This window comes from Nanorana parkeri, unplaced genomic scaffold (assembly GCF_000935625.1).
Source record: "Nanorana parkeri isolate BGI_ZX_2015 unplaced genomic scaffold, ASM93562v1 scaffold947, whole genome shotgun sequence".
Classification (NCBI taxonomy): domain Eukaryota; kingdom Metazoa; phylum Chordata; class Amphibia; order Anura; family Dicroglossidae; genus Nanorana; species Nanorana parkeri.
Genome location: NW_017307215.1, coordinates 615,922 through 629,609, shown reverse-complemented (window position 1 = coordinate 629,609; position 13,688 = coordinate 615,922). Strand labels below are relative to the sequence as shown.

Sequence of the window (13,688 nt, the reverse complement as noted above, 5' to 3'; positions counted from 1 at the left end):
GCCGGCGGGAGGCGGGGGAGGCCAGGCAACACCCCCTGCCGTGTTTCCTGAGCTCCGCTGCCCCTTCCAGTCCCTGAGCTGTCATTGCTCGGCTCCTGAAGCCCAGCAATAAGCTATTGAAGTGTGATCTGCACTTCAATAGCTTATTTAAAGTGGAAAGGTGACACTTGGGGTCTTTTGGGCCCCCAGTATCCCCTTAAAGAGGATCTGTCAGCACCAACATGTTATCACATGGGGGGCTTCTAAGCCCCTCTATGTGATAGCAATTAAAGTAACGTTAACTAACCGTTTTAAAAATAATAAATTAAATGTAAAAATAATTTAAACATAATAATTTAAACAACAAAGTCCCCGCATGCATGCGCGTTGTCACGTAAACACACACGTCGGGTGCGCCTACGTATGAAAACGATGACGTGCTACACATGTTGGGTATCGCTGCACACGCCAGAGTAAAAGCAATAATTCTAGGGCCAGTATTTATGTGTATCTCTATACTGATGACCTGTAGCAGCTTTTAAAGCGTCGTCTATGGACTTTTTGGGGTACTGAATTCTGTCGCAGTTTCACGGACGCACACCATTTTTAACATGGGCATGTTGGATATCTATTTCCTCGTTGTAACCTCACCTTTTACATTGTATAAAAATTAATGGTTTTATATAGTGTTTTGGGGCACTAAAATTAACTTAAGTGCATTTTTCACAAAATTTTTGGGGGCTTGATAAGTTGCGCTAATGTCGTGCAACATAAAAATTTGCAACTGCCGCCATTTTATTCTACAGGGTCTTGGATTTCAGATAATATATAATGTGTGGGGGTTTGAAGTAACTTTCAGGCCTAAAATGTGGATTATAACATGTACGTGAACAAAAGGCCTTGGCCCTTAAGGGGTTAACAGGAGCCTTCACTGGGAACACCAGAACTCCATCATTCGGAGGGGTCCCACATACTTGGGTCATATACTTATACATATAGATATTCATTTATACACAGCAGCTCCAACAATGACAGACCTCTGTTCACATTTGTACTGAAGGACGAGGTGAATTATAGAGTCAGCAAGTAGAAGTTCACTAAGGCCCCATTCACACCTGACCGTTTTGTAGCGCGTCCTACGCTCGATGAACGCTCTACAAAACGGTCAAAAAAATAAATAGCATTGTAGTCAATGGTATCGTTCCCACCTGTCCGTATTTCCGCCCGTCCCGAACGCACTACAAAACGGCCCACGCATGAAAAGGTCCCGGAGCGTTTTTTGCTGCGTATTGGTCCGTTTTGTAGGGCGTTTTCCATTTGTATACTGCCAAGTAGCCTTTGGAATCGCGCGACGGTCGCGCGACTTTTTTACTGCGAATCGCGGTTAAAAAAACGCGTGACGGTCGCGTGACAGACGCGCATATTACAATACGCATAGGTGTGAATGGGGCCTCAAGGTGTACAGGGTGCTGTGAATTGGGCTAGAGGATTCTGGGTAACCATTTCCCTGCCATTTTGTATTGCAGGACACAGCAGAATATGTAGCATACGTTGCCAAAGATCCAGTGAATCAAAGAGGTAAGACAACTGTAGGGCTGCAACAACTAATTGATGAAATCGATAATAATCGATTATGAGAATAGTTGGCAACTATTCTCATTATCGATTAGTTGGTTTGGGAGAAAGAGGGAGAGCAAAAGAGGGGGGAGAAAGAGAGACAGGTGGGAGAGAGAGAGATTTTTTTTTTTTTAAATACAACTAATCGGCGAGAGGGGACTCCATGGGGGACTCCAACTGGCGAGAGGGGATTCCATGTTCATTCTTCTGTAACAGGAAATACTACAGAACTTTGGGGGTTTATCATAAAATGTATCTGATCATTGAAATGTAATTAGCGTGGGGGGGGTTATTAAAGTTGAATTGAGTTGAATTTTTTCTTTATTTTGGGGAGATTCACCCCCTCTTTTTGTCCTCGGGACGTTATCACTGACGTATTGGGTTTTCATCAGAACAGGAATAGATGGGAAATCTTCCAATGGGGACACTTCTGGTGACCCTGCAGACCACTAGGGATTTTTCTTCTCTTCGAAAGGATTTCTCCTCACTTCCTGTTCTGGCTATTGGACAGGAAGTGAAGGGAATTCTCCCCAATGCAACACAGGGGGCTTAGCTTGTGTGGGTTAAAGGGACAAGTTCTCTTATCCTGTAAGTTGTGAGGCCCAACTTGGAGCTTACAGAAAACTGAAAACTTTCTGCCCAGCTCATGTGACAGCACTGGGACATTGAGCAGCCAATCACTAAGCCGCCAGCGCTGTCCCATGGGGGAAGCGGAGTAAATTACATACTCCTCCATCTGGATGTCGTCGTCGTCCCCCCCCCCAACCCACCAGCACTGTCACATGGGAGGAAGGGGAGTAAATTACATACTCCTCTCCTCCTACGGGCCCGGGACCAGCTTGTCGGGTGCCAGCAGGAAGCTGGGGAGGCCAGGCAACACCCCCTGCCGTGTTTCCTGGGCTCCGCTGCGCCTCCTACGGGCCCGGGACCAGCTTGTCGGGTGGCAGCAGGAAGCTGGGGAGGCCAGGCAACACCCCCTGCCGTGTTTCCTGAGCTCCGCTGCCCCTTCCAGTCCCTGAGCTGTCATTGCTCGGCTCCTGAAGCCCAGCAATAAGCTATTGAAGTGTGATCTGCACTTCAATAGCTTATTTAAATGTGCCAGCAGGAAGCTGGGGAGGCCAGGCAACACCCCCTGCCCTGTTTCCTGAGCTCCGCTGCCCCTTCCAGTCCCTGAGCTGTCATTGCTCGGCTCCTGAAGCCCAGCAATAAGCTATTGAAGTGTGATCTGCACTTCAATAGCTTATTTAAAGTGGAAAGGTGACACTTGGGGTCTTTTGGGCCCCCAGTATCCCCTTAAAGAGGATCTGTCAGCACCAACATGTTATCACATGGGGGGCTTCTAAGCCCCTCTATGTGATAGCAATTAAAGTAACGTTAACTAACCGTTTTAAAAATAATAAATTAAATGTAAAAATAATTTAAACATAATAATTTAAACAACAAAGTCCCCGCATGCATGCGCGTTGTCACGTAAACACACACGTCGGGTGCGCCTACGTATGAAAACGATGACGTGCTACACATGTTGGGTATCGCTGCACACGCCAGAGTAAAAGCAATAATTCTAGGGCCAGTATTTATGTGTATCTCTATACTGATGACCTGTAGCAGCTTTTAAAGCGTCGTCTATGGACTTTTTGGGGTACTGAATTCTGTCGCAGTTTCACGGACGCACACCATTTTTAACATGGGCATGTTGGATATCTATTTCCTCGTTGTAACCTCACCTTTTACATTGTATAAAAATTAATGGTTTTATATAGTGTTTTGGGGCACTAAAATTAACTTAAGTGCATTTTTCACAAAATTTTTGGGGGCTTGATAAGTTGCGCTAATGTCGTGCAACATAAAAATTTGCAACTGCCGCCATTTTATTCTACAGGGTCTTGGATTTCAGATAATATATAATGTGTGGGGGTTTGAAGTAACTTTCAGGCCTAAAATGTGGATTATAACATGTACGTGAACAAAAGGCCTTGGCCCTTAAGGGGTTAACAGGAGCCTTCACTGGGAACACCAGAACTCCATCATTCGGAGGGGTCCCACATACTTGGGTCATATACTTATACATATAGATATTCATTTATACACAGCAGCTCCAACAATGACAGACCTCTGTTCACATTTGTACTGAAGGACGAGGTGAATTATAGAGTCAGCAAGTAGAAGTTCACTAAGGCCCCATTCACACCTGACCGTTTTGTAGCGCGTCCTACGCTCGATGAACGCTCTACAAAACGGTCAAAAAAATAAATAGCATTGTAGTCAATGGTATCGTTCCCACCTGTCCGTATTTCCGCCCGTCCCGAACGCACTACAAAACGGCCCACGCATGAAAAGGTCCCGGAGCGTTTTTTGCTGCGTATTGGTCCGTTTTGTAGGGCGTTTTCCATTTGTATACTGCCAAGTAGCCTTTGGAATCGCGCGACGGTCGCGCGACTTTTTTACTGCGAATCGCGGTTAAAAAAACGCGTGACGGTCGCGTGACAGACGCGCATATTACAATACGCATAGGTGTGAATGGGGCCTCAAGGTGTACAGGGTGCTGTGAATTGGGCTAGAGGATTCTGGGTAACCATTTCCCTGCCATTTTGTATTGCAGGACACAGCAGAATATGTAGCATACGTTGCCAAAGATCCAGTGAATCAAAGAGGTAAGACAACTGTAGGGCTGCAACAACTAATTGATGAAATCGATAATAATCGATTATGAGAATAGTTGGCAACTATTCTCATTATCGATTAGTTGGTTTGGGAGAAAGAGGGAGAGCAAAAGAGGGGGGAGAAAGAGAGACAGGTGGGAGAGAGAGAGATTTTTTTTTTTTTAAATACAACTAATCGGCGAGAGGGGACTCCATGGGGGACTCCAACTGGCGAGAGGGGATTCCATGTTCATTCTTCTGTAACAGGAAATACTACAGAACTTTGGGGGTTTATCATAAAATGTATCTGATCATTGAAATGTAATTAGCGTGGGGGGGGTTATTAAAGTTGAATTGAGTTGAATTTTTTCTTTATTTTGGGGAGATTCACCCCCTCTTTTTGTCCTCGGGACGTTATCACTGACGTATTGGGTTTTCATCAGAACAGGAATAGATGGGAAATCTTCCAATGGGGACACTTCTGGTGACCCTGCAGACCACTAGGGATTTTTCTTCTCTTCGAAAGGATTTCTCCTCACTTCCTGTTCTGGCTATTGGACAGGAAGTGAAGGGAATTCTCCCCAATGCAACACAGGGGGCTTAGCTTGTGTGGGTTAAAGGGACAAGTTCTCTTATCCTGTAAGTTGTGAGGCCCAACTTGGAGCTTACAGAAAACTGAAAACTTTCTGCCCAGCTCATGTGACAGCACTGGGACATTGAGCAGCCAATCACTAAGCCGCCAGCGCTGTCCCATGGGGGAAGCGGAGTAAATTACATACTCCTCCATCTGGATGTCGTCGTCGTCCCCCCCCCCAACCCACCAGCACTGTCACATGGGGGGAGGGGGAGTAAATTACATACTCCATCTGGATGTCGTCACCCCCAACCCACCAGCACTGTCACATGGGAGGAAGGGGAGTAAATTACATACTCCTCCATACCTGGATGTCGCCCCCCAACCCACCAGCGTTGTCACATGGGAGGTAGGGGAGTAAATTACATACTCCTCCATACCTGGATGTCATCCCCGCCCGACCCGCCAGCAGTGTCACATGGGAGGAAGGGGAGTAAATGACATACTCCTCCATACCTGGATGTCATTCCCCAAGTCACCAGCGCTGTCACATGGGAGGAAGGGGAGTAAATGACATACTCCTCCATACCTGGAACTATCAGGCTTAAAGTCACAGTCACACCACAAAGAGTGCGTTCCAGAGCTTTCGGCCTCTGGAACGCAACCCGGCCGGCTCACTTTGTTTTGGTGTGGGAGGGGGCGTAGCGGTGCATTGAAGTCAATGGCACTGCAGCTACACCCCCCTGCCCGCAGTGCGATCGCCAGCACCCAAACGTGTGGCACGTGTTAGTGCCTGCGTTCGGGGTTAAATGTGATCTGCAAAAAGTAGTGCATGCAGCATTTTTTGCAGATCGCACTGGACCAGTGCCACGCGTTTGGGTGCCGACGATCGCACTGCGGGCAGAGGGCTTGGCTGTGGTGCCAATGCACCGCTACGCCCCTTCCCGCCCCAAACAAAGTGAGTCAGCCGGGTTGCCTTCCAGGGGCGGAACGCTCTGGAACGCACTCTTTATGGTGTGACTGGTCCCTTAGTCGTTCCTAGCACAGCCACAGCATAAATAACGACGTGTCTCTGTTCCTGCAGCTTGCCATATATTGGAGTGCCCTGAGGGTCTGGCCCAGGATGTGATCAGCACCATTGGACAAGCCTTTGAACTCCGCTTCAAGCAATACCTCAAAAATCCTCCCAAATTAGTGACTCCGCATGACAGGTACCCTCCTCCCCTCCTCTATGTGTATATGGGGTCGGAGAGCGGCGTCTGTAGGCTCAGGAGTGTCCAGTTTATCACACCTTTCTTCTAATCTCCAGGATGGCCGGGTTTGACGGTTCCGCGTGGGACGAGGAAGAGGAGGAGCTTCCAGACCACGCCTATTACAACGATTTTCCAGGCAAAGAGCCACCAATCGGCGGGGTGGTGGACATGAGATTACGCGAGGGAGCGGCTCCTGCAGTACCAAGGCAAAGCCCTAACCACATGGGTGCCACACTGGTGAGGCTTCACTGAGATGGGGGCAGGGGGGTAATGTGTCCAATTGGCGGTTATCTAACTGTTCTTTCCTGTATACAGCCAGTGGGACAGATCACCGGGGCGGAGCAGGACCCACGGAAGCTACAACCACAGGCTTCCGTACAAGGTACAGTGTCCTCTTTCTGAATGCCCCTGTCATGTTTCCTGCCTCATATACAGATGGTCTTGCCTTTCCTGATAACTTTGCCCATTGATTTATTCCAGCCATTGCCTGTCTCCTCCCTCTATGTGGTCTTTAGATTATCCCCGGACCCACTTTTAGAAATCATGGGGCCCCATACAGCTTACCTCATAGGATAATGTTCCCCCATCCTATAGTGTTAACGGGAAGATCAAGTTGCTGCTATACTAAGCCCAGCACACACTGCAAGTATCAGACACAGGCCAAGATGGTCCCTGTAGTCTTCCCAGTACAGGGTGCATGAGGATGGACAAGCACAATTATCTAATTACACCCTTACTCAGGTCCAATCTATAGATTGGTTACATAATATACATCTCATCACCCTTTGAATCCATCTCCATTGGTTCCCACCTCATTCCTTCTGTATATGAGACCTTTCTCCTGGGTCCTTCTACCATGTTCCACCTAATCCTTAATTGGGCCTCTCCCCTGTGCCCAGTCATTGTGTCCCACCTAATCCCTGATCTGTATTTTGCTTTTGCCCTGGGCCCAGTCACCATGTCCCATCTAATCCTTGATCGGACCCCTCCCCTTGTCTCGGTCACCATGTCCCACCTAATCCCTTGTCCTCATGTGATCTCTCCCCTTGGCCCGGTCACCGTGTCCCCCCTAATCCCTGATCTGTAATTGTCCTCTCCTCTGGGCCCGCTCACCGTGTCCCACCTAATCCCTTGTCCTCATGTGATCTCTCCACTTGGCCCGGTCACCGTGTCCCACCTAAACCCTGATCTGTAATTGTCCTCTCCTCTGGGCCCGCTCACCGTGTCCCACCTAATCCTTGATCGGACCCCTCCCCTTCTCTCGGTCACCATGTCCCACCTAATCCTTGATCAGACCCCTCCCTTGTCCTGGTTACCATGTCCCACCTAATCCTTGATGGGACCCCTCCCCTTGTCTCGGTCACCATCTCCCACCTAATCCCTGGTCCTTACGTGATCTCTCCCCTAGGCCCGGTCACCGTGTGCCACCTAATCCCTAATCTGTATTTGTCCTCTCCTCTGGGCCCGGTCACCATATCCCACCTAATCCTTGATCGGACCCCTCCTCTTGTCTCCGTCACCATGTCCCACCTAATCCCTGGTCCTTATGTGATCTCTCCCCATCTATTTATCTATTTAGCTAAGGAGCGCTTCCCCGTACCCGGTGCCAAGCCCATGAACAGGCCTGACCTCTTTGATGACCCCTCCTACGTCAACGTCCAGAACCTGGAGAAGTCCCGGCAGCCTCAGCGAGGGGCCACCAACGGCCAGAGGGACATCTTTGACATGAGTGAGTCTCTTCTGCTCGGTTCAGGGCAGACTCTGCACTTTTATCCTTCACTTTTGGGGTTTCCGATTCGTGAAGGTGGCCACACACAACAGTCGTTGTTGGACAGTCATTGTTGTAGGTGGGCTAGTCCTAACAAGATCTCTTCATTGACGACGTGGGATGGTTGTGGTATAATTCAGTTGGATTAACCGGGTACTGTATACTGATTAAAAAATTGAATACAATAAGAGGTTTCATGCCCATCTCCAGGTTTTACCCCGAAGTGTGGTCAGCATAGTCCCTCCTCTTCCTGTCTGGGATCGGCAGTGGGTGGTCCTTACTGTTGTACTTTGCAGCAGTACTGTGATGCCACCACAGTTTTGTAATGGGTTTACTAAACATCCTTCTGTCCACAGAGCCATTTGAGGAAGCCCTTCCTCCGGGCCAGGCCATCGTCAGCATGGAGGAGCAGTTGAAGCGGGAGCCGTGGTATCAAGGGAAGATGACCCGGAAGGAGGCCGAGAGGCTTCTAAGAGTCAACGGAGACTTCCTAGTTCGAGAGAGTACCACCACCCCGGGGCAGTACGTCCTGACCGGCCTCCAGAATGGCCAGCCTAAGCACCTTCTGCTGGTGGATCCAGAAGGAGTGGTGAGTTTCGTCCTCTGTTTTGTGTCACAACCGCGTTCCTTATTAGAGGAGCCATTTTTGTTTTGGTAGTAATGGTGGAAATCCCACTAAGCCAGTGTCTCTTCCTGCCAGGTTCGGACTAAGGACCACCGCTTCGAGAGCGTGAGTCACCTCATCAGCTACCACATGGACAATCACTTACCGATTATCTCGGCCGGGAGCGAGCTGTGTCTTCAACAACCCGTGGAGCGGAGACAATGAGGCCCCGTCGGCCACGGACAGCCGCGTTCTTTCTCCTTCTGACTCTCCAATCACGGGTGTCGGCCATCCTAATCCTGTATCTTGCTGCGAGCCCGTCGCCATGGCGGGTGGCTCCCTTTTGTCACTTTCAGGGAATCTTTAGGGGTCCTAATGCACAAGTGGGGACAGCGAGACCCGGAATAACCCCTTAATCGCACTTAAGGGAGCGGACTGTACCCATCAAGATGGCGGACAAGCGGATGGCCGCCCCCCTTACCCCCTCAGCACAAGACAGGCTCCGCTTCTCATAGCACACGACGATCTGTGGCGGCCGCGCTGCGATACTGATTTGTGCCTTCTAGAATATTTTGGTTTTTTTCTTTGATTTTGTACAATGCATCCCAATTATGAAGAGGGGCGACCTCAATGTTAACCCCTTCTCAGCCACACATTATAGACTTATACGCCCTCTGTGTGGGATTTCAGCGAAGATTGGTTCTTGACCGAACGGCAATAATGATTGTAGCCGGAGCTGCTGCATGCTGGAATTTCTTTTCCCCACCGTCGCCCCGGATGCCATTTATACGTACAGAGCATCTCATCTATAGGTCCCGCCCTCCACGCCTCCGTCCTGCTCTTCGATCTAAAGGACTAAGCAAACCCATTGCTGTCTGTGTGTCATCGCTGTCCTGGAACCTGAGCCCCGTCTTTCCGTATAGAGGCGTTCCGTGACTCCTTTTTGCTTGAAAGAGAAGAGAGTTAATGAAACATGACTTTGCGTTCGCCAGATCCGTCCCGTCTCGTCCTTCCCTGTGACTGGAGCGACAACGCATTTTAGATTCGGCAGAGAACGGTTACAAGTACAAACGTGGAGCTGGATTTCATTTATTGGAAGATAGATCAGATTCTGATAAGGCACAATCGCTCTTGTGAGGCTGCTCGGGGTGCCCTTCAATCAGGGGTCCCAGATTTGAAGATTTATGGGTATAAAGTCTAATCATTTTAATACTAGTGTTGGTTCACAAACAACAACATTGAGCAGCCAAAGCGTTTGGGGCTCAAAGACCTCCCCCTCCTTTAGGACTACAAAACATTTAACGCTGGAGTGTATCCCCACCAATGTACACATTTATATATGTTCGTATCTGATTTGTAGTCTTGAAGAAGGAGGTCTTTGCGCCCCCCCCCAAAACATGTTGGCTGTTCTATGTAGTCATTGAAGGTTTTTGGAACGTTTGGCTGTCTCATTTGACTTTATACAGGTCATCAGAGAGCCATGTCGGGGATCTGTATTACTTTGCTCCATTATTGTTTCCAGCTATTGATCAGGAATGGGGGCGCTCCTTAACTGGAATAAGACCAAAAGACGGGGTGCAAGCTCTGCAGCTTGTGACGCAGGGTGAGGGAGGTATTGCCCTTCCCATAATAATCACACTCTTACTACAAATCTTCCAGCGTGCTCTGCATAAGGACAATGAACGCCATACTCCAGCGTGGCGGATGTGATGAGCTTTTAAATATTCGGGAAGCGGCTGCAATCCAGAGGATTCAACTGCTGACAATCTTTATTAATCCAGAAATGGCGAACAGAGACTCCCAGTCTGGGACGTGTTTCACCACCATTGTAGATTACGCCCCCCTAGTGGGTGAAATGCGTCCCAGGCAGCTTTCTTCTTTGACCCTGCTTGGTTCGCTATGTCGGGATCAATAAAGATTGTCAGCACTTGAATCTTTTTGAGTGCGGATAGCTTCCTCCTCCTTTGTGTGTGGGCTCGTGCTGGCGTCTTGCACCCGCTTCTTAGGAGAGCGACCCAACTTCAGCCGTGGTGGTACCCCATTTCGGCTTCATTGATGCAGAGCAGGGTTTGCTCCGTCTCTGTTTCATTGGATCCTTGGATTGTAGAGTTTCATAGATCCTCCGTCGGCGTTTGAGGATAAGCGGCTCATGCTCCAGGCACAGCGCAACGTTAGGAATGAGGGCGGCGATGAAGTGTTCAGAACTGCAACCCATCGTAGCCAATCAGAATTTAGCTATGATCCTTTGAGGGACGGGTAGGCAACCCCAGCACTACAAGTCCCATGAGGCATTGCAAGACTGAGAGCCACAAGCATGACTCCCAGGGGCAGAGACATGATGGGAATTGCAGTTTCACCACAGCTGGTGGGTTGAGGTTGGCTACCCCTGCTTTGAGGGATACAGCTTGATGGCAAGAGACGTAGGGTCATATGGTCACCTACGGGAGAAATAGACAAAAGGCACATAGAGACTGATGGCACGCCCCCAAGAGGCTATAAGCCCTCCCACCTCACTGGTTACGCTTAGTGTCCTCAGGAGAGGCGGAGTGTCTCCTTCATCTTTTGCTTGAATTGGAAGATTTATGCATTTATCAATAGAAACTTTTCCTGTCTGATGTGTTAAATCCTGGAAGTCTCTCCAGTTCACCAACGAGCACAGGTTTTCCCAGTTCATACTGGCGTGGTCTCTGCGACGGTCCTGCAGTCGGCAGCGACTACCCGTCTGCCTTCCGATTAGCACGGCGTTAATATGGCTGCAGTAAGGGGCATTCTGATTGGTTCCCCTGAGTGTCCCCTGTACATTGCTGCTTTCCATAGTGAATAAGCACATCGGTGGCCCAATTTGTGCTCCGCGCTGGATGGAGAAGTTCAGGAAGATCTGGGGCCGCCTTAGTAAATTGGTCAGATGACTCAGGATGGAGCAGAAGGCAGCTCAGTAATGGGAAAGGGATCTCGGACTGGGATGGGTTGGCCAAGGCCAGAGAAGTGGAGGATCGACCGCATCAATGGATTCAGAGAGTAGAGCGGGATACAGATGGAAGATTGTACCCCCAGATCTCCAAGAATGAGGTGACCTTAGAGCTGAAGATATTCATAGACATTAGTGGTGGAGATGTCTGTGGTCAGTGGACACCTGCAGCCAGCACGGTGGTCATGGCTCCTCCATGGGGAAAGCCGCCACTCCTTAACCCGGAGTTCTGCCCACATCCGTGGCAGCAGGATGGAAAGAAGGTAGATTGGTCATGTGACCCCACAGCCATGTTCCTGGGGTACAGACCAATGGGAGAACAGCTTTTGCTGTGTCGCTGGCTTGGCTCAAGGCGGGGCACACATGATGTTTGCCCCCCCACACCCCCCCATTCCCCCTATACACATGTACATAGACCCCCTCATCCCCCCCACCTTATTGCATGCACACTTTATATTCTGATACCAAAGTCTCGCCACCTGCAGCAACATATCATCTATTTCACGTATTGCTGCGCCACTTCCTGTACATGAATTTTGTTTATTTCATATTATTTTAAAGACAAATTTTTGCCTTGATTATACCAAAGGAAAGTTACAAGCGCTCATTATTAAAGTTAGTATTTCTTTACACGTGTCTGTGGTCGTGTTTTTCTGGGTCTGACGTTTCGTCCTGAATCGGCCCGTGCGTCATTCACCTTCCCTCTGGCAATGGCGTGTCACCACTCCGCGAGAGGAGCAGGCTGTGGTGTCTACAGCGCCGGATGACAAGTAGAATCGGGCGAGGAGCTGCCAGTGCTGGGCAGGAACCTCTCAGTTCACCTTCAATCAGAGTTTTAGAAAAATGCCTTGAGGCCAGATTCAGCCGGCTTTTCACAGTGCCTCTTGGTAGGCTCCTACACTTTGCACGCTCTCTCTTCAGAGGTATGGAGAGTAGAGCTGCAGCTAACGATTATTTTCAAAAATCGATTAGTTAGCCGATTATTACGTTTGATTAATCGGATAAAAATAAAATACATTTTAAAAAAAGGCTCCAGTGATGGACTACTAGTTTGTATTGAGATTGCCGTCCATCACAGGAGCAAGCTTGGAGCGGTGGAAGTAAAAAAGAAATTAAAAAGTGTGGTGTGCAATATAGTGAAATGAAAAGTGTAAAATTATACAGCAATGAATGCAGAATGGCACCGGCTATAGAGGACTCCAAATCCCAGCAATAGTACATTATACATACAGTGTACAATGTATTGCTGGGATTTGTAGAATTCCTCTATAGCTGATGGTATAATATACAGCACAATGTACCATCAGCTATAGAGGAATACTACAAATCCCAGCAATACATTATAGAGCACCATGTGTGGGAAGTGCTGGCTTACCTGAGCAGTCTTCCAGCAACTTGTTTCTGAGATCGGGCCTGTCTATCGGTGGCTGTCATCCCCCCACACCTGCTCCTCCTTACTTCTTCTCCCCGCGTCCCTGTGACGATCGTGGATGTGGACGGGTGGTGAGGTGGGGAGGAGGTGCGGCGTGTGGATGCGGGCGGGCGGGTCTGGCAGCGGCGAGCATGAGGTGGGGAGGAGGTGCGGCGCGCAGCGTGTGTGGAGCTGTGAACAGGGCCAACTAATTGGAAGCCGATTAATCGATGATTGAAAAAGTTGGCATGTCATTATAATGAAGTCACTCCAGAGTTCCGTGTCACCATACTGAGGTCACTCCAGGCTCCCATGTCACTGCATTAAGGTCATTCCAGTGTCCCTTGTCCTCATACTGAGATTAGCCCAGAATGCCACATCAAAGTAGCTAGGTGACCCCCAGGTTTAATGTCGTATTTAAGTTACCTTGAAGTCGCATGTCCCAATACTGAGGTCACTCGGGTCATATGTCATTGTAGTGAGGTCACCCTGCAGTCTCATGTCACTGCACTGAGGTCATTCTGGGGGTCCATGCCCTCATACCGAGGACACCCTGGAATCCCATGTCATTGTAGCAAGGTGACCCAGAGTGTTCACTGTCATTGTACTGAGGTCATCTCACCGTCCCTGTCATGGCTCTAAGGTCAACCCGGCGTCCTGTGTTATTGTACTGAGGTCAACCGGGACTCCCATATCATTGTTGTGACGTCACTCTGGCATCTCGTGTAATTGTTGTGAGGTCACCTGGGGTCCGGTGTGATCACAGTGATGCTATCCTGGGGTTCCGTGTCATCCTTGGATCTTGTATTATTGTAGTGGGGTTAGCCAGGGATCCCATTTCATTGCACTGAGGTCATGTGGGGTCCCATGCT

At 49.2% G+C, this 13,688-nt stretch overlaps 1 protein-coding gene across 1 annotated transcript in view; it reads left to right on the top strand.

Annotated features, from left to right (window-relative positions):
* The window catches only part of SHC1 (SHC adaptor protein 1), a 15,452-nt gene extending 6,231 nt beyond the window's left edge, over positions 1-9,221 (top strand). Inside the window, exons 6-12 of the mRNA XM_018566398.1 lie at positions 1,506-1,557; positions 5,897-6,023; positions 6,122-6,302; positions 6,381-6,434; positions 7,653-7,794; positions 8,190-8,422; positions 8,534-9,221. Coding sequence (XP_018421900.1) covers positions 1,506-1,557; positions 5,897-6,023; positions 6,122-6,302; positions 6,381-6,434; positions 7,653-7,794; positions 8,190-8,422; positions 8,534-8,662 — 918 coding nt within the window. The 3' untranslated portion in view covers positions 8,663-9,221. The remainder of the gene's footprint in view (positions 1-1,505; positions 1,558-5,896; positions 6,024-6,121; positions 6,303-6,380; positions 6,435-7,652; positions 7,795-8,189; positions 8,423-8,533) is intronic.
* Positions 9,222-13,688: the final 4,467 nt, after the last annotated feature.